The sequence below is a fragment of the Acomys russatus genome, chromosome 29 (assembly GCF_903995435.1).
Source record: "Acomys russatus chromosome 29, mAcoRus1.1, whole genome shotgun sequence".
Classification (NCBI taxonomy): domain Eukaryota; kingdom Metazoa; phylum Chordata; class Mammalia; order Rodentia; family Muridae; genus Acomys; species Acomys russatus.
The window spans coordinates 22724060-22745377 of NC_067165.1; the positions used below are offsets into that span (position 1 = coordinate 22724060).

The 21318-nt window shown below is 51.1% G+C and overlaps 1 protein-coding gene across 1 annotated transcript in view; it reads left to right on the plus strand.

The window, feature by feature from the left end:
* Window positions 1-21318, plus strand: part of Csmd2 (CUB and Sushi multiple domains 2) — a 561027-nt gene that overhangs the window by 474060 nt on the left and 65649 nt on the right. Inside the window, exons 33-42 of the mRNA XM_051172054.1 lie at window positions 581-676; window positions 1809-2012; window positions 2647-2771; window positions 3844-3940; window positions 5243-5347; window positions 9528-9646; window positions 10165-10234; window positions 11840-11956; window positions 14793-15002; window positions 20641-20829. Of these exons, the coding sequence (XP_051028011.1) occupies window positions 581-676; window positions 1809-2012; window positions 2647-2771; window positions 3844-3940; window positions 5243-5347; window positions 9528-9646; window positions 10165-10234; window positions 11840-11956; window positions 14793-15002; window positions 20641-20829 (1332 nt within the window). The remainder of the gene's footprint in view (window positions 1-580; window positions 677-1808; window positions 2013-2646; window positions 2772-3843; window positions 3941-5242; window positions 5348-9527; window positions 9647-10164; window positions 10235-11839; window positions 11957-14792; window positions 15003-20640; window positions 20830-21318) is intronic.

The following is a 21318-nucleotide window of genomic DNA, read 5'->3' on the forward strand; positions in this document are numbered from 1 at the left end:
CTTTCTGAACAGATCATGTGATTTTTCCAAACCTTTTCATCTTGCTTTGTAAATGAAGGTGCTGAGCTCTTCTGCCATGCTGGCCTCACAGTGGCCAGAGTCTGGATGTAAAACCGTCTCTACTGGGGATGGAATGGGGGAGTGGGTGAGCGGGGCATGGGGGTTGGGAATAGGATCTCATGTAGCCAAGGATGGCCTCAGGCATACTAGATAACTAGGGGTGGAGGATGACCTTTAGCTTCCAATCCTCCTGCCTCTGCCTCTCAAGTGCTGGGATCAGAGGTGTGTACCACTCTGCCCCATTCGTGCCGTGCCGGGCCATCAAAACCACGGCGTTGTGCACGCTAGGCGTGCACTCTACCAACTGAGCCACATCTGCACCACCACCACCCCCCCCCCCCAGCTATGCACTTCCCGCTGGAAGGTGCAGGCTGTGCAGTAGGCTGCAGCGGAGTCCTGGTACATGGGAGAAGTCACTGTGTGCAGCAAGGCTGCGCCCTCCTTCTCCTCAGCCCGGATGCTGGCTGCTGAATGTTACAGCCACACTCACTGGCTTCCTTCCCCTCACTCCTCTCGGCAGGAGAGTCGCTGCCCTTGGCCACCTCCAATCAAGTTCTCATTAAGTTCAGCGCCAAAGGTCAAGTATCGGCCAGGGGTTTCCACTTCGTCTACCAAGGTATGTAGGATGTGGGCCTTGGAGGGTCAGACGTCATCTCAGTGAATCTGTGTCCCAAGGAACAGACCTTTCTCCTCCTGTCTGTCTGTACATCTCTATGGGGATTTGGGGAGGAGGGTCAGTTACTAATCTGGGGTACAATCTCCTGATGTTCATTCAACTGTATGCCCATGTTACCCAAGCACCAATTTCTGGGCTAAAGTCTATGCTGAATTTGGAAGGAAACCACACACGGGAAGTTAATTCCTTTCCTGCCCTCCCTGTGTCCCACCACCACCGCCCCAATGTCTAGTACATTCTGATGGGGCTGGGGACATCAGCCCAGTCCTCTTACTTCATGGGACTTGGTTATGACTGCAGTGAATACTAAAGGAATGGCACTGGCACAAGCTCTGATCAGCGGACCCCAGCCATTCCTCTTCTTCAAACCACCAATCGCGCGTGTATGAAATGAGGGGCAATACTGATGGCTGGCTGGCTGGCTGGCTGGCCGGATTAAAAGGCAGACAGGCAGGCAGGCAGGCAGGCAGGCAACTAGTGTTCATTCTGGGTCACTAGGACCCAGCAGGATCTTGGGGCATCCTTGCTTTTACCTGTTGAATCCAGTCTACCCTTGCCCTGCAACAGCCACATTGTTAAGGCCATCAGTCTCTAAGCACAGCCCTCCCCATTTGTTCTACACTGTCCAGGAGGCCATGTGTACCCCTGTGCAGGGGTGATCCCACTACGAGTGCCACTCCTGATTTCCGTAAGCCACCATTATGATCATGTCAGCTGCAGACTGTGGGCAGAGGCTTAAGAGAAGCCAATAAGCCGGGCAATGGCTTGGAGGGTGGAGGGGAAGGGCTGTTGTTGTTTTTAGGGAGCACAAGGCCCTGGTTAGAAAGAAGAATGGCTCTGAGCCTAAAGTCTGGGCCCCGAGACTCTCACACCGCTCCATGATGCCCAGAAACTGCCCAGCATTGAGTCCCGCAGTGCGCCTCAAAATCTGCCCTGCCCTGGAAAATGTCCATGCCAGCCTGAAAATGTACTTTGAGCTCCCAGGGCCCCCTCCAGGCTTGTCCTGCATGCATCCCAGGGCCAGTTTCTACAGGAGTGAGGTCTGCCCCCATGAAAGTCCCTTTCCCCACAGCGGTGCCCAGGACCAGCGCCACACAGTGCAGTTCTGTGCCGGAACCCCGTTATGGCAAGAGACTTGGCAGTGATTTCTCCGTGGGGGCCATCGTACGCTTCGAATGCAACTCGGGCTATGCCCTGCAGGGGTCCCCAGAAATCGAGTGCCTCCCTGTACCTGGGGCATTGGCCCAGTGGAACGTCTCCGCACCAACCTGTGTGGGTAAGTGACTTGACAACCAAGACTGAGAAAGAGGAATAAGTGGAGAGCGGAAAGGACTGAGGGCAGAGCCTCTTGTCCCTGAGGGACGCAGTCAGTCATCAGAGATATTCTCAAGGCACAACGTAGCCCTTCTCAGCACCTAAGGAGCAGTGTGGATACAGAGAGGGGCTGGAACATGGAACAGGAGAGAAATATGAAGAGAGGAACAGGTAGAAGCTACTGGAGGACCATTGTTTTCAGTCAAGCCATCAAGGGGGCTGAGAACAGGAGGTCCCAAAGAGAGAAATCCTCATGAAATGGAGGCCCGGCAGAAGCTAGGGACCCTACAGGTGGTGAGATTTGGGGTGTGGGTGGAGAATTTGAGAGCTAGAGGAGAAACCAACTCAAGATGAGTTATAGCATACTGGAGATCCTGAGAGAGGTGGGCCGGGGGAGGGGGGGTCAAGGGAGAGGCCAGCACATGAGGGTGGCTCAGTATAGGCCAGGGATCCTCAGGGAAGTGGGAGTGAGAGAAGCAGCTAGGTCAGGAGGAGGCCAAGTAAGGACCCAACGGACAAGTCCCTGAGGGAGGCTCCCGTGGAAGCACCCCAAAGATGAGCCGAGGAGCCTCTGACCGGCCCCTGTCTCTTTCCAGTGCCATGTGGTGGCAACCTCACAGAGCGCAGGGGCACCATCCTGTCACCCGGCTTCCCGGAGCCATACCTCAACAGCCTCAACTGCGTGTGGAAGATCATGGTCCCCGAAGGCGCAGGCATCCAGGTAGGAACAAGGAGGCACCTCAGTTAACTGGCTGCCCACAGATCCTGGCTGATGCTGGACCTTGAGCCAGGCTGAGATAGAAGGAGAAATAACAGCTCCGTCCCTGTCCCCTGTGGCTTTGGGGGCACCGTGTGGATATAGAAATACAGCTCCCAAAAAGGAGATCACAGAAACTCTGGGAGAAGGTGGGAGGGAAGACAGCTAACTCGGGGATGATGAGAGGTGGAAGTTAGCTCCAGCCAGCCAGCAGGGCCCAGAGAAGAAAATAGGCTTACAACTGGACTATAACTTTGGAAGCTTCTTAGGAGACTTTCAGATGGCTTGAGGTGTTTGTTTATCTAAGATCATTAAGGAGAGAAAGGGGGCATGGCTGATAAATGGGGAAAGAGTGGATCACCAAGCACAGGTGAGGCATGGAGGACAGTCAAGCACATATCGAGGACATCTGGGGCTACTGGGATGTGTAACATATGCCCGGGGTAAGAACAGCACAGAGGGGGCCACAGGAGAGGATCCAGAGCCTGCCAGGCCAATGGGGTAATCAGGGGCTGAGCTAGACACACCCAATGGGAGGAGCAAACCTAAAGAATATTCCAAATGTGTGAAAGGACCAGAGAGGTGGCTCTGGCAATAGATGTCTTGCCTGACATACACACTCTGAGTTCAGTCCCCAGCACCACATAAACCAGGTGTGCTTGTGAATGCCTGTTATCACAACTCCCAGGAACGCAGAGGCAGGAGGATTAAAAGTTCAAAGTCATCCTCAGCCACATAATGATTTAGGGTTAGCCTGAGCTACATGGGGAGAAATCCAGCTCAACTGAAACATTCCCACTTTCTGAAATGTCATTACGTGTCCTTCTGTCCTATGATCACATATCTCATGTCTGTCTTCCCCACCAGACAGTGAGCTCCAGAGATAACTATGGACCACATGGTACCTTTATGGGAAAGAGCCAGCACAGTGTCAGGCCCAGAGCAGGTGTTTGAGAAATTGAACTACCCATGGGAAGAGAAGGGAGGGAGGCACTTGAGTTGTGTGACTGACAACTCGATCCTTGTGTCTTTCCAGATTCAAGTCATCAGTTTTGTCACAGAGCAGAACTGGGACTCTCTAGAAGTGTTTGATGGAGCAGATAACACCGTAACCATGCTGGGGAGTTTCTCAGGTAAGATGGGACATCCAGCACTTCTATTCAGAGGCTTATGGTAGACATCATCATCATCATCATCATCATCCTCATCCTCACCACCACCATCATCATCACCATTGCCATCATCATCACCATCATCACTACCACCCACACCATCATCATCATCACTACCACCCCACCATCATCATCATCACCACTACCACTACCATCATCACCACCACCACCACCACTACCATCATCATCACCCCACCACCACCATCATCATTACCACCATCATCATCATCACCATGACCACCATCATCATCATCACCATGACCACCATCATCATCATCACCATGACCACCATCATCATCATTGAATGAGGTTCGGTATATTAACAATGATCTGCAGCCATCAATCCTAACAAATCCCAGAGCATTTATATCGCCCTGAAAAGAAACCAGGCACCAATTGTAACCGTTCTCCATTCCCCTACTTGCTCCCAGCCTCTGGCAACCACTGATCCTTCAATCCCCATGGACTTGTCCTAGTCCAAGCAGTTCATACATAGGAAATCTTACACCATATGGCTTTCTGATTGGCTTCAACACGTTTTCAGGGTTCTCCCAGTGTCTATTTGAGTCAGCACTGTGCTGTGTGAGTAGGCTGTGTACACCCACCCATCACTCAGTGGATGTCTGTGTCACTTTCATTATGAAGCTGCAGTGACTAGGATGAGCACAGCTGGGATGTGCTAGGGTGGACATTCGCATGTGCAAATTCTGACGTCACCTGTGTTGCCCATCATCAAGAGCATATATCCAGAAATAGAATCACTATAATCTCATTTTTTTAAAGGAACAACCCAACTTTTTCCCCAAAGTGGATCTCCCCACCCCCACCCCGCCCACCAAGCACCACAGCCCATCCAATGGCAGGCATGAGGCAGAGCATGGTGTGTGGGTTTGCACAATGGCCCAGGAAATTACCTGATTCTTTATGGCCCAGAGATCCATGACAGGAAAATGATTCACAAACTGTCTTCCCTGCCGAGTTGACCAGATGATTGTAGATGTTGGAATTGTTTTGAAGATGGCTGAGTAGGGACCAGACTCACAGCCCTCTAACTGCCTGAGGAGCATCCGCTCCTGGCAGCACAGGTCTGTGGCACTGCTCATCCATGGCTTCCCTTCCCTGGTCCATTGACTACCTGCCGTTAGTCATTTAGTTAAGTTTGATAACTGGGAACATTGTGGGGGCTCTGGGAGCAGTATGTCAGCAGGCGGCAGAAACGGAGAAGTTAGGTGTGCCTGAATGACCCTTGGTGTTCTTGCCCAGGAACTACGGTGCCTGCCCTCCTGAACAGCACCTCCAACCAGCTCTACCTCCATTTCTACTCAGACATCAGTGTATCTGCTGCTGGCTTCCACTTGGAATACAAAAGTGAGAATCCAGGGTCATGGCTCTGGGTGGGTTTCTGGGTGGGAACAAATGGTGGCTGGATCCCTACTCTCACTGGAGGCTTTACCCTTCCTTCCCACTTAAGTCTACCACTGACCAGAGGAAGATGCCAAGGGTTAGAGATGGTCCGAAGCCCTCTCAAGTTTGCATACTCGGCAGTGGGATGAAGCCAGGACCCCTGAAGTGTCTGTCCTCTACACCCTAGGACTTGAGTGAACAGTGCTTAGCATCCATCTTGGCCCCAGTAGATAACCTGGGATATAAGAAAATGGAGCTGCTCTCTCCTGTGATTCTACAAACTGGCCCCTGGTGCCTCTGATGATGTAGTTGTTTCCAAAGCTCCCTCTCTCATTCAAAGTCTCACTTGTCATCTGCAAGATTCACTCTGGTCACCTCTAAAATCCCTGAACAGCAAGAACTGTGACTGTGACCCTGGGAAAATAAAGGAGTTTTGGGGGAGTTGGCTTTTCTCCTAGAATTGCTGGCCTTGCTCCCATCTCACACTAGGTACAGGGAGGAACTGGTGGGTACCAGTGTTTGCTGCACAGGCACTCAACAAATAACCTCTTAGTGTTCCCAATATTTCAGGAGCTCTGACACAGTTTGCTAGGATCTCTGATAGATTTTGGTAGGGTCAGAGATAATGAAAATGAATCCCAGAATCCAGCCAAAGAGATACATGAAACCAAGGGAGCGTGGCATGGCTCTCACAGGTCTGTATTTCTAGATGGCTGTACGTTGGTTCGAAGACCGGCATGGGTGACTTCCACCTGGACAGTACCTCAAATAATTTTCTGTTGCTGTGAAGAGACACCATGACCAAAGTAACTTACAGACGAAAGTATTTAATGGGCGATTACAGTTTCAAAAGGTGTCTTAGTTAGAATTTTATTACTGTGAAGAGACACCCTGACCACAGCAACTCTTATTAAGAAAAATGTTTAATTGGGCTTACAGTTTCAGAGGTTTAGTCCATTATTAGCATGATGGGAAACATGGCAGCATGTAGGCAGACTTGGTGTTAGACAAGAAGCTGAGAGTTCTACGTCTTGCTCCTCAGGCAGCAGAAGGAGACTGTGTGTCACACTGGGGGTGGCTTGAGCACTGGAGACCTGAAAGCCCGCCTCCAGAGTGACACACTTCCTCCAACAAGACCACACCTCCTAATAGTGCCACTCCCTGTGGCCAAGCATTCAAACACATGAATCTATGGGGGCCATACTTATCCAATCTACCACAGAGGGCAAGTCAATAATCATCATGGCAGGAAGCATGCCAGCAGACAGGCAGGATGGTGCAGGAACAGCAGCTGAGAGCTTACATCTGATCCACAAGCAGGAGGTGGGGGGAGGGGAGGAGAGAGAGAAAGAGAGACAGAGACAGAGAGAGGAGACAAGAGACAGAGACAGAGAGAAAGACAGAGAGAGAGAGGCAGAGAGAGAGAGAGAGAGAGAGAGAGAGAGAGAGAGAGAGAGAGAGAGAGAGAGAACTTGCAACAGCATGGGCTTTTGAAACCTCAAAGGCCACACACAGTGACACGCCTCCTCCAACAAGGCCACACCTCCTAATCCTTTCAAAACAGTTCCACCAACTAGGGAGCAGGTATTGAAACATATGGGCCAACAGTGGGTGTTCTCATCCAAACCACTACAGGCAAGGAGAGAGGTGAGCACCATGAAGAAGCAGGAAGTGCCTACCATGTGCCAGGTCTTGTTTAAAGCCCACACAGCAAAAACAAGTCAGGCACGGCCCCTGCCTCTAAAAGCACAAAGCCTAGGGAGACAGAGAGATGCAGAAGCAAGAGGTGAGTCAATGCAACTCAGTACGCTACAAAGCATGGAGGAATGGGGCCCACAATAGCCAGGCAAGCCTTAGCCCAAGGCCATGCCTGAATTAGGTTTAGAATGAAAAGCAAGTGAGGCTGAGAGGCCTCGTTGGTTCAGCCACCTGTGACAATATGGACACATGAAAGGATCTGATGGGGTCAGAATGGGACCAGCACCAACTGTTAGGCAGACAGCCACCTGGGTCTCCAAGAATGAACTTCATCCAAGTAGTTGAGGGAGGACCAGCTGGATGCCAGGATGCTTGCCGCCTGAAGGCACTGACGTGCTCCTGTAGGTGAGGCCTGTAACAACTTGTAGACCTGTTCAGTCTCCTTTTGTCCTCAACATCTCTCCAATAGAGGGCTTTATGTTACTGAGCTGTGAGCACTCCAACCGAATGGTAAGGGCATTCCTGCAAAGGCAAGCAGCAGTCAGGCATGATGGAGAGCCTCGCGTTCAGTTTCCCACTTGCTTTACCCATCATCCTTAGGGCCTCTGTCCCACTGCGAAGGGGCTGGGACATAGCCACCAACAGGCTTAGTTTCCAAACATCTGTCACATCTCAGAAGCATGTACAGGGCGACAGCAGCCTGGCAAGGGGGAAGAAGGGACAGCGGTATATTATGGGATGACAACAGCACATTTGGTATTATTTTTGGTTATGTTAGGGGTTTGTGGTATCAGCAGTGAAACCCAGAGCCTGGCGCATGTTAGGTGACCACTCTACCACTGAGCTATGTCCCCAGCCTCATGACCCCTAGTTTTGATTAGGGTCACATAAATGTAAACATTTGTTAAAACATGACACATGTCCTCAAATGACAATGACAACTACACTGGATAAACAGCACCTTCACACATTATTTGTATGCTTTATAGAATGTCGATTTCCCTCAGAAGCAAAATTGTGTTAGCAGGGTTTTACCTGTAAAGTGAACTGAGGACTCAGGAGACAGGCCAGTGGCAGGTTCCCTGGGCTGCCAGGTAATTCCTCATTCTTCCCCCCCCCCCCCCCCCCCCCCGGGCATTTAGCTACCTAAAGGCTTCCCAGGGAGCCACTAGGAAGAAAAAGGCTCCCCTCTCTTAAACCTCCATGACCCAGCTCATATAGCCACATACAGTGCTGGCCCCCCTACAGCCCTGTTTTGAAGGAGAGGAAAACTCTATATAGCAGGCCCTGCGCTTCTTATGAGCCTCCCAGCACATGGAGGGGGGGGGGAGAGCCTTCATACATCTTACAGCTGGAATGTGCTCCTGTGGCCTGAGCTTGACTGCTCTTGCACAGACCTGGATCAGACTGACTTGGGTCTGAATGCCAATCTTATGGCTTTAGACCACATGCCTTAGCCACCGTCACCCTGTGTCCTCTCTGTGAGGTGGCTGTTAAAGCCTGTAGCAAGGGGGTGGGATGAGGCGACAGACTCAGAGACCCTGCCTCACTCAGGGGACAGGCTCAGAAAGAACAGCTCCTCCCGAGATGGCCATGCATATGATGTCACGGCTGCCCAGGGAAGGGACAATTAGGATGCCTGCACTGAAGGGACACGGATCAAGCTTTAAGTCAAAGAAAGAGAACAAGGGAGAATTTGAGACGCCACAGAGTTAACCATGGCAGGGACGTTGGCCAATTCTTGAAGGTCCTTGAGTTACCCATGATGGCCGTAAAGATGCTCCTCAGAGCGGGCAATGAGGGCAGGGATTCAAGGACAGGTTGTAAGAGTCATCAGTGGCTGTGAGTTTGGGTGACTGGAAAGCAGCTGGAAGTGCTGACAGGATCCTACAGTGCACGAGGGCCAGTGCTGGGCATGCAGGACTCCACGTAAGGAGCTCCCCTTATAGAATAGGACCGGTCTGACCTGGGGAGAGGCTTGCTTGGGGGCCAACTTCTCTCAGGCCAGCCTGTGCTGGAGAGGGGGGCTTTGACTGATCCCTAGCATCACAGAAGTGCCCCGTCCTTAACTCTTTGTTGTTCTTCTATCCTTCCTGTGGCCTCTCTTCCTGCTATAGACACTGTCTTCTGAGGACAGAGAAAGGGGAGGGAAGTTGAAAGCGGGTATAAGAGCAACAAGGGAGAAGCTCAGGTAGAGAAGCCAGGGTTTCCTGACGCAGAGCTCAGTAGGGGCCCAAACCACCCAAAGTCCGCAAAGTGGCACCCCATGACCCAGCTTTGACCTGATGGGCCTCCGTCCTACACATTTTAACTTCCTCTGTGTGTTGGATGAAGAGGTTGGCAAGCACTCAGAAAGGCACAAGCCTTGGATCCCACCCCCAGCCTCTGTCGTCTTAACCTTCCAATCTTGTCCATCTTCCTCTCTCCCTACCTCCGTCTCATTCAGCGGTGGGCCTGAGCAGTTGTCCCGAACCAGCTGTACCCAGTAATGGGGTGAAGGCAGGCGAGCGCTACTTGGTGAATGATGTGGTCTCTTTCCAGTGTGAGCCGGGATACGCCCTCCAGGTACCTACCTCCCCTGGACCAAACCTCAAGGGCAGGGAGCAGGCATCCCCTGAGTTGATTGCCCAGCCCTGTACCAGCAGAGCTATATCCATCGAGGTGGAATGTAGCCTCTGTACCCCCTGGGGACAGCTACCCACTCCTGGAACTGTTCTCTTGAAAACAAAACTTTGTTGATGGTAAGGACTCTGAACAATCCAGCCTGGAATGGTTTCCTGCGAAGTCAGGTTTGATTGGACTTTGGGAAAATTTAATTTCCCTTTGAGGGCCATGAGGGAATTTAGTAATTAGAGGAACCTCACAAGGAATCCTCCTGTAATGAGAATTCTTTAGTGATGGTTCTTAATAAGTGCCACCCCCCAAATCTCCCTCCTTCTGTCTTACCTCAAATCCCAAAGTGATCCTATGTGTCTGAATGCCTTGTCCCTTAACATGAGGCCTAGAGCAAGCCCCTGTTCTGGGTTATGTGTATAATTGTGCCCCTGGGGGCCTCTAGCCCACTCCTGTTCTGATCCCTCCAGGGCCACGCCCACATCTCCTGCATGCCTGGGACTGTGCGCCGATGGAACTACCCGCCTCCACTCTGCATTGGTAAGAGAACCCCACTTGGAAACCGCTGAGGTCCAGATCCCTGGGGATCAGAGCTCAGGAGAGCTCTGCTGCTGAGCTCAAGTTCAAGGCAAAGCAAAGTCTTGATGTTCTGGATCTGTTCCAAGTCAGCAGCTTCTGAGAGACATTTTTTTAAAGCTGCCCTGACTTCTAAAAGGCTCTGGCCACCAACTGAAAAATCACAAAAAAGGTTGCCCACTTGAGATTCCATGTAACCAGCCAGTCCCTAGACCGAGATCCCACATAACCAGCCAGTCCCCAGAGGGCGTTATCCGACATATTGGCCTTATCCCATGACTTTGTCAAAGGGCAGGTTAATAAACCCCCTTGCAATGCCATGGGTTGCGCATAAAATAAGGACTTGGCTTGGCTTCACTGCTTAGCCCATGGTAGGCACAGTTGTGGAAACTGACAGACACAAGGGTGTTTCGGAGCATTTTGGTCAGGTCACGCAAGAAACAAACAGTAACAGGATGTCTACTAAGTGCCGGACTCCAAAGCACCCCCTTGTCCCCCAGAAAGTAAGTGGCTCAATGAAATGTGCATTGGCATGACAGCGTTTCATGCCTGTGCTTTCACTCACATGTAGAGCAGGTCACATATGTGGCTGAAGCCCTATGCACTCACCCAGTATGTACTGGAGGTTTGGCCAAGGAAACCACAAGAGGATCAGCCGTCACTCCTGGAGTTTGCAGCATGCGCCAGCCCTCCTACACCAAGAGAAACACGTCATTCCCTGGGTCCCATCACAGCAGCTCCCTGAGTGCCATTTTGCTGCTTCAGAAGCTGGGCTTGCGGGAGCGAGGGGGAGAACTCTCCCCGAGTCCCTCAGGAAGTGAAGTGGGAACTGTGACGTACTGGTAGTACCGTCCTATCCTGGTCTGCCCCTTTCTAGTCTGCCCAGGAAGTCTGGACTCTGGCATTTCCTTCCTTGAACACCTTTCCCTGAGCCTCCATGGCTGATTAGCCCCTTTCTGCCCACACAATCTTTCCTCATAGGACATGAAATAAATCATTTTCAACTGAGCAGCTGCTGAGGCACCCCACACACCTTGAAAATTAGAGGTCTCCAGACCCTCCCTCTCAGCGGAATGGTCATGGCGAGCGAGCCTTGATGGCACGCCACCCAACCCCATAGAAGACAGATTTGCAAAGAGCCTGGCACAGTTGCAAGTTGACAATGAACGCACGATGTCTGACAGTCCCTTCTCTTTCCTTTCTCCTTTGTCTGCTGTCCTGGAGACTGGATTGGGGAAGAGTGGGGGGAGGGGAGGATGACTATCATATAAGGAGTGGAAGCATCAGACTTCTCTTGGAGCAGAGCTTTGTCACTTCCTGGATGTCCTCGATAAGGTCACCGGCCTGTGAAGGGCATGGTCAGGGCTGGCACTCCTGGCACCGTAGGCTGCGCTTTAGCCCTGAGTTGGTGTGCTTAGTTTTACGTGTGTGGACAGATGCTCAGGGAGACCTTTTGGGTTATCAGGGGGTTTTACGGCTCAGGCCATGTTTAAAACTGTGGCTCTGGACTCTTGCAAAGCCCTGCACTCTCCCGGATGACCTGTAACCCGACTACTCTCATTGTCACAGCGCAATGTGGAGGGGCAGTGGAAGAGATGGAGGGGGTGATCCTGAGCCCCGGTTTCCCAGGCAACTACCCCAGCAACATGGACTGCTCCTGGAAGATCGCGCTGCCCGTGGGCTTTGGTGAGTCTGCAGGGCCCAGGGAGACAGGGGCTCTGGGCCCAGGCCTGGATTAAACTAGCTGTCTGCCCATCCCAGCAGAAGCTGAGCCTCAGCACTGTCCCTTTCCTGGGCTTCATCTGTTGCTGACTTGTGTAGTCTTGGGGGATGGGGGACTCTGATGTGTAAAGGGAAGGAAGGTTAGGGGTCACCATAGTTTAAGTCCTGAACTAAGCCTAGGGGTACAGAATAGGAAACTTGGCAAGAGGTGGCTCTGAAGGAACAGCTCAAGGTGAGAGAGCATGCCCTGTGCAAAGTTCTGTCCCCAGGATCATTTTTTTTTTTTTTTTTAAGAAAAGAAGAAGAAATTACTTGAGATAAAAGAAAAGGAAATTCGTTTTTACTGAGACTAGACCTCAAGTTGTGCTTTTAACTCCCCTGTCCCATTTATCATCCTAATTAAATTGGGCCCAGGTCAATATGAAATCGAGTTGGCATTCTTCATGGGCACATTCTAGCTGGCCTGGAGATTGAAAGAGAGGGGGATGGACTACTCCAGGCGTGGGGGTTGTTGGCTGTGAAGGACACTAGTCTAGGGACAAATTTTAATTGCTGGCAATTCATGTAGGATGTAGTGGCAATATATTTAACCCTGGTTATCAGTCCCAACGAGATTAAGGCTTTGTGCCAACTGATGGCTTGTCCCTGGGGGTCCTCTTGCCCAGTCTTACTCCGTCCCTAGGAACAGAACTGTCCTGAGGACTCCTCTTTCTTACACATTTGTATTTGCGTAACTAACTCTGCAAAGTAATGGGTTTCATCGTGACACACAGCAAATACTGATAACTACCACGCCCCATTGGGTGTTACCCTTCCATCTCCTTCCTCTTGCCATGGAGGGTCGTTGCCGCACAGGCCGGGAACCCCTCAGTCCACTAGCCTCAACCTGAAGGCTGCTCATTTGATCATCCGTTAATCAACCCAAAGTATGTCCTCTGATGAGAGAAAGCAGTGGTCCCGCTGGCCTTCTTTAAATCTAGATGGAGGGGAGGGGGGTAGTGGGGTGACCCTCAAAGGTTAGAATCCAGAGTCTAGTAGCATCCCTGAAGGAAACTGGGACCAAAAAGACAACTTTGGATGCCTTGGCCAAGTCTGGGTTTGAGACACGGAGCAAAGAGGACCAGAGTCCCTTTTGCTGTGTCTTCAAGCTTGGGACCGAAGGACGTCTAAAGGCAAAGGACAGGAGAAGGTAGCACACGGGCAGACAGGAGTTGAAGCAGGAGGCTGCCCTCTATGAGTCCTTGTGGTCAGCCACCAGATCACACTCTCTCTAAGTCCTACATCTGTGGTCCAGCTCTGGGAACTGGGCCTGCTGCAGGTCCAGTGGTGTCGCAGGCTGTCTCGCTTTCCAGTGGGCTTTCCAATGGGCTCCCACACTCTGGTTCTCACCAGAACGTGGTTGTTCTTGCATACAGGGCCTCTGCAGTAGCACGCCTCTGCCGTGAGGTGGCGAACACAGCCCTGTCCTTTTCATGGGACTCAAGGAACCCAAGGTTGGGTGGGCACAAGGGCTGTAGAGGTCTCCAGCATGGGAGAATGCAAGGCAAGGACTAGAGGGCCCAGCTCTACAGACAGTGGTTCAGACTAAAGCGGTGTGATGGATCAGCAGTCTGTGCTCATAGGAGAAGAGTGAGCTGGGGGGTAGGGGGGAGGGGCGGTGCATAAAACAGAATTACATAACACACAGCTAAGGTGAATGAACAGGACAGGAAATGAAAGATCCTTAGCATCATATCTGTCTAATCTTTCCTTTTAACATACTAAGACACACAAACAGTTGGGGGTGGGTGTGTGTGCATTCTACCAAATTAGCGAATACAGACAAACACATTAAAATCAAAATATGTGACCACGAAGAGATCTTTAGTAACAGCTGGGACTCGTGAGCACAAGGACCGTCCCACCTTGTTCATCCTGGGCTATGCCTAGCGTGACACTAGCCCATGGCACATGCTCATCCGGTATTATTAGCTAATGAATGTGTATTCCTCCAGGCTCTTAAATATACAAATCACAATTGACATGCACATCTTTCTATTTCCAGTGTCTGATTTTTTTTTCTTCTTCTTCTCGTTTGACACTGTAACATGTGGGCATTTCTTACTCTCAGTAAATAGGTTTTCACTGAGGAACATTTTCCCATAGTAATCCAATTTTGAAAACCCGTGTCTGTAAACAAATACCAACGTTTCTGTTCCAACCTCGTTTCTCCATGGCTTATGTAAATATGTACCCCCAGGGGCTTAATTAAATCCATGTAACCCGACAGGTGGCTAAGAGACCTTGATGATCCCACCAAGGTCGCATAGTGTAAACGTCATTTGACTTCTCAGTGGACCAGGTGAGACAATACATACCGCACAGCCACGTCCTAAAGATTCTAGAAGATACCAGCAAGGAAGGCCACATGTGCCCTTTGATTCGATGGGGGCTTGTTATTTTTAACTAAACACCTCTTTTAGAGAAACTGCCTTTATATTGATGTCAGACAGGATTCAAATGGAATCAAATGTTGACTCTGAAGTTGGCTTCCCATGAAATCAAATAGGCTCTGGGTGGAACTCAGAAATTACCGGAGCTTTTATTCCTGAGGAAAAAGTCTATTGACTTCCCATCCTCCCTGATGGCTGGAGGAGGGACTCTTCGGGCAGAGCTCAGACTGTGCCCTGGAAGAACCTGCCTGGGTTGGGGACTTTGGCAGTGGGGACTATGGACCCTGAAGGAGACACTGTAGTGGGGCAGCCTTCCAGAAGCAAGGCTGTGTGGCTCTGGGCACTATCTGCCTCTGTTCCCCTCCCAGGTGCTCACATCCAGTTTTTGAACTTCTCCACGGAACCTAACCATGACTTCTTGGAGATCCGGAGTGGCCCCTCCGAGACCAGCCGCATGATGGGCAGGTTCAGCGGGGGCGAACTGCCAGGCTCGCTGCTCTCCACGTCCCACGATACCATTGTGTACTTCCACAGCGACCACTCCCAGAATCGGCCAGGATTCAAGCTGGAGTACCAGGGTAAGGTCGAGGGGTTGCTCCACTGTCCACCCCGTGTCTGGCCCACAGCCACGCATCTCCCTGCCTGGCTGCGTGGGAGGAGATGCCAGAAGGGCTGAGGGGCAGCAGGCCTCTCTGAGGAGGCTTCTGGTTGGCAGCTACCTTTCTGAACCTCACCTCACTAGCTACCTAACCCAGTTTGGAGCTGATAGTTAAAATCATCCTAGACAAAAAAGCCTATCAGTTTCCTCTGAAGCACCCTTGACATCCACTGACCGCCATTTCCCCTTGGCTTTGGGAAGCTCAGTCTCAGCAAAGCTCCCCCATGACAGAATGGAGAATTCCAGCATTGGCAGCACTCACCTCAGGCGGCGTCTCCTCGGGAAGACTCACCTGTATGCTTGCAGAGGTTCTATTTCCTCACACGAAACCCAGTTGCAGGCCCAGGGTTCCTAGTGTGCATTCCCAGAAAAGATCCCCATCACAAGCTTTGCCGTGCAAGGGGTCCCTCATTCATCATGACTGTTCGTGGCAGCCCCACACCAGCCTAACTTCTGCCCGGAATGCTCTCCTAAGTGTCACTGAGTGAAACACTTGCTCAGGTCCCAGCTTAGCTCCTTTCACTCACTTCCTGGTACACACACACACACACACACACACACACACAGGCACACACACACAGGCACACATGCACACACGTACATGCGCGCACACACACACACACACACACACGTGTGTGTGTGTGTTGCTAATACTAGTGCATGCTTATTTTAAAAACCCTACAACTGTAAACATGTTTCAGTGATCAGGGGACACCAGCCAGCTCAGGCTGCTGTAGCAAGTGCTGCAAGCTCAGGGACAGCAGAAACTCATCCTTCCCTCTTCTGGAGGCTGGCAAGTCTAAGATCAAGGTGCTGGCAAATCCCGCATCTGGGAGAGCCTGCTCTTTGGTACACGGTGGCACCCTCTTACTGCATCCTCACTTGGCAGATGGAGGAAAGGACCTTAGGCCTCTTTGATAGGGACCCCAGACTTGTTCTCCAGTGAAGACCTACAGAGGTCCAGCCTCTGAATGCTGCCCCCCCCCCATTAGAGGATGAGGCTTCAGTGTGTGGTATTGGCTAGGAGGACACACACAGGCTACGTCACATGTCAGGGAAGTCACATTACTCTCACAGTCCTGCTCCTTCCCCTGTGCAGAGGGAGGGACTATCTTTGGTCCAGACAGCCCTGCATCCCACTGTAAGTACTTCCTTGTAGTTTCCCATACTCTGTTAAGTTTCAGCTATACAGAAAACCCACTAACATATTTAGCTTGTTAAAGAGCAAAAACGAGGGGGGAAAAACAGCATCAGGATGTGATTATTTCCCAGAGACAACCCCCGTGTGTGTGTGTGTGTGTGTGTGTGTGTGTGTGTGTGTGTGTGTGTGTGTGTGTGTGTGTGTTTGTGTGTGTGTGTTTGTGAACCTAGGAAGAAGATGTAAGTGTAAAAGTTTTGACCAAATATATTTTGAGTATGGAAAGAGTACCATACAATACGTGTTTTCCTGAAACGTGGCTTTTATTCATCCCTGTAGCTGGGAGCCCCTCCCTTCTAAGACAGGAACACTTAGCAAGGACCGGGCTTCTGATTCCGGGGCAGCCTTAAAGGGTAACCCCTGACGTAGGCACACTTGGGCCAGTTGCACAGGGACGGCCTTCACGCATGTTGTCTGTCTTGGGAGCACAAGGGCTTGGCCACCCCAAACCATGCCAACCTTTGTTGGTACTGACCAGGCAGTCACACCCAGACAGGGAGGGTGGGGGAGATGTCACAGAAGCTATTCCTATGCAGGAGTTTCTGAGACTGACAAGTTGGCAAGTAGGGGCAGGGGAGCAGTGGTGTGAGACTGACAGTGAGTCAAGACACACCAATAATCGTCCTCTGTCCCAGTCATGGAAGACTCTTGCTCTGCCTGGAACAGATACCACGCCCTATCACACACACCACGGCCACCATCACTTCCTGCATCTTGGTTTTTTTTTGGGGGGGGGGGTGGCGGGGGGGAGTGGAAATCCCAAAATACCAACAACCCTGTAGCTTGAACAACAGAACTTAAGTCTGGGGACGGCAGTACGAGCAAGATTAAGGCGTCAGCAGGACGGGTTCCTTCTGAGACTTGTCAGGATCTACTCCAGGTGTTGGACCGGATTTGGGTGATTTCAGCCGCGGTTGGCATTGCGTCAGCTTGCAGATTCATCACCGCAGTCTCTGACTTCATCTTTGTTTAGTATCCATCTCCAAACCTCTAGCCGCCCCCCCCCCCCGCCCTGCTCCCTGATTGACACATAATTATTGTACATAAGTATAAAATACCATGTGGTGTTTCAAGACGGGAAACGTTGTGTTTGATCAAAGCAAGGTGGCCTGCAGTCCCATCAGCCTAGACGTTTACAGTTTACTTGACGTGATGAGCATTCAAAATGTCCTCGATTGTGTGCTGGCAAGGCAAGGACATGGGAGAAAAGGGATCTCCCATGCTATTGGCGGGAACGTAAATGAATCGCAGCCTTATGGGATGTAGTGCAGAGGTCGCTCATGCTCCCCCTCTCCTTATGAAGATAGCAGCCACATCAGACCGCGAGTCTGTGCCCTACGGCCATTCTAGTTCATGTGGAATGGGCAGAGGTCATCTCTTCAAATCGGGTCACTTTCTGATGATCTGGCCATTTAAACGTCAACATGTGACTATGCAGAGACACAGTGCCACCTGTGCTTTCTCTCTGACACCTCTCCTAAATATGAGTGTTGACCACACAATTGTTGGGCCAAGGTCTCACACCCCTTACAGGCCCAGGCCACACACTAAGCCCATGCCATAGGACAGTAGCTCCTGCGCACTCCCAGTGTGGCAAGCCCGCTTGTCTTTGTAAAGGTGTCTTTTTCAGACTCCTGGATCCCCAGAAGAGACCTGAGCACTCCCGCCTACACAGCTGTCACCCCTGTATCAGAGAACATCCTCTCGGCTCTCCCGGCCTTTTCCTTTCTTTGAGAAGGGCTCCTGTTGAGCTGCCCTACCTGAGGTCCCCAGCTGTCCTTCTGAGGAGCCAAGGACAACATAACTGGTCAGGCCGTTCCTTCTGTGATGAGGATCTGCCTGCTGCTCCTGTGAGTCACAAGCCTCCCTGTGTGCTCCTCAGCACCAGGCCACCTGCTCCCTCTCGGACTGGAGCTCAGCCTTCATTAAGATTTCCAAGTTGTGATGGCCCCAGCCTCTCAGTCTAGCGTCTCTAGTGCCAGAGGCCCAGCTGCATCCGCTGGTGCCTCTAATTTGTGATGGACGGCAAATGATTCTCTCTGACCAATGGATCCACATTCTCCACAGTGTTTAGTACAAACAGGCTCTGAGCTCTGAACTCGAACCCCATGCTTTCCCTCCAAAGAAAATGGGTTCTTTGGGTCCCCAATTTTGGGAAAGAGCCATCTGTCCCCACTGAAGCTATTTCTGTGAGCCGCAGTTCTCTCTGTGCCCTCAACTTTCCTTAGAACAACATAGCTCTTTCTTCCTCAAAATTCCCCTAACTGGACAGTCCAGCATCCCTAAATGCTGCTTTCCTTGTCTTTCCTCAAGCAGATATTTCCATAAAATGTTTAGTGGTAGCTAAGTTTGCTTACCCTTAACTTATTCCATGGCTCAGTGTGTAAAATTCCTGAGGCCTGCATCTGTAACCCTGGCACTGGGGGTGGGGACAGGAGCATCTTGGGAGCTTATTAGCTGACCAGTCTACTCACCTGCTGAGCTCCAGGTTCATTAAGAGATCTTGCCTCAAAATATGGTTGGAGAGTATTCAAGGAAGACACCAGAACTGACCTCTGGCCTGCACACACACACACACACACACACACACACACACACACACACACACACACACACACATGAAAACCTCAGAAGAACCGTATTCATGGCATGATAACTAAAGTGTACAACTGCTCCAAAGTGTTGGAAGCTGTCAAACTCAGGTTTCAAATGATAATAGTTTGCACTCACAAGTGTCCCCACAGTAAGCCCTCCCTTTAGGAAGCCCAGCCCCTCTCCCTGGGGAGGCCTGCTTAAAGAAATGGAATAGTCTCTCTCCTCAGGATCTCTCTCTCCCTCTGAGGCATCTTCCAGGGCTCTGAGGTCTGTCTTGGAATGAAAGGAACCGAGGCAACCCTCCTGGAAGTTTCTCCTTTTTGGAAAAGCTACTTATTCAAGTGACACTCTCATCTAAGCCACTCTGCTTTTGATTCGTGGGTGCTCTCTTCACTCTCCTTGCCGTCTGTCCAATTGGGGCAGCAGGCCCTGCCTCCTCCAAGACACTATGGGCAAATCACCCAAAATGGCTCCACTGTCAGGGCCACCTCTCTTAGCCCACCTATACACATGGCGTCTGCTTAGTTCTTTGACAAATATATTAATTTCAGACATTTCTACTTCCGTGTGTGTGTGTGTGTGTGTGTGTGTGTGTGCATGTATGTGTTTATGCAGGTGCATGTACATATGCAGGGGGGCACACGTGTAAAAGCCAGACGCCTACCTCCTATGCCATCCCTCATGCATCAGGTGCTGTGTACTCCTTTTTGAGACCAGGTCTCTCTCTCTCTCAGCTTAGCTCTCACCAAGTAGACTTGGTGGCTAACAAGCTCCGGGCATCTGCCTGTCTCTACCTTCTCAGTACCAGCATCCCAAATGCATACTGCTACTACTACTCCTGGCAAAAAGGGAGGAAGGAAGGAAGCCCAGCCACCACTGCAGAGAGGGCATGGAGGAGCCGTTAGCCTCGAGGTCAGGGTTGTTCTTATTACATGTGATAAATCATCCACTTCTGCAGAGCATCACTCAGCCCAGCTGTTCCTACTGAGTTGTTTCTGCTGTGCACCTAGTCCGTCCCCCTCTTCTGCCAGTTTCCTGTGTGGAGAATACCCAATTACTGCCACAAAGGATACTCTTCAGCCAGTGTGCCCAATTAGTTGGAGCCTTTGCTCTGTGGTACACGCTCAGCCAGTGCCTCAGCTGACTCTGCCTGTCGGACAGGCCTCAGCCATTGCCATGAGGGCAGCATTCCTACTCCTCCAAAGAATGTTTTTGTATGGCAGTCACACATTCCTTATGGCCCACCTCATCCCCCAAAAGCTCCCATTTTGCCTGTAGATTTGGTTTACCCCCCCCCCAAATGTTTTCATGGGTTCTAACTATAGCAGGGCTGGAAAGGCCCCACTTATATCCTCTCCTCACTGTGTTTGTGGCCTCTGGATAAGCAACATAAAGGCACCTAGGCCAATGCCCGACCCTGAGAAGATGTCCTGTGAATAGCAGTTTTGCCGTCAATGTGTTCTGTGAGCCTTTCTCCAGTGGAAATATGCGCCATCAATAGCATCTATGGGGCTCCTCCCACGTGTCAGTACTGTGCGAAGGGCAACACAGATGCCATTGCACCAGCCCTCGCAACAATTATGAATAAGGAAAAGGGGGTGCATAGAGAAATTAAGGAACTCATCCAAAGCCGACAACCAGTCTGGTCCATCTGGATCCTGTCCTGGAGCTCTGCTGCAATGGTAACCCTCGACACTACAATCTTCCATTTGGAAAGAATTTCCACAGAAAGACTAAAGTGACCTTTTCTCCTAATCTTTTCTAGCCTATGAACTCCAAGAGTGCCCAGACCCAGAGCCTTTTGCCAATGGCATAGTGAGGGGAGCTGGCTATAATGTCGGACAATCGGTGACCTTTGAGTGCCTTCCAGGATACCAACTGACTGGCCAACCCGTCCTCACATGTCAACATGGCACCAATCGGAACTGGGACCATCCCCTACCCAGGTGTGAAGGTATGTCCCTCTTTTGCCCCGATGGTCTTTCCTGGGGTTAGTCATAGACACAAAGCATCCTACTTCACCTGCTACTCCATCCTACTCCACCAGCTACTCCACCCCACTTGCTACTCCATCCTATTCCACCTGCTGCTCCATCCCTACTCCACCTGCTACTCCATCCTACTCCACCAGCTACTCCATTCTACTCCACCAGCTACTCCATTCTACTCCACCAGCTACTCCATCCTACTCCACCAGCTACTCCATCCTATTCCATCAGCTACTCCATTCTACTCCACCAGCTACTCCATCCTACTCCACCAGCTACTCCATCCTACTCCACCAGCTACTCCATCCTACTCCACCAGCTACTCCATCCTACTCCACCAGCTACTCCATCCTACTCCACCAGCTACTCCATCCTATTCCATCAGCTACTCCATTCTACTCCACCAGCTACTCCATCCTACTCCACCAGCTACTCCATCCTACTCCACCAGCTAC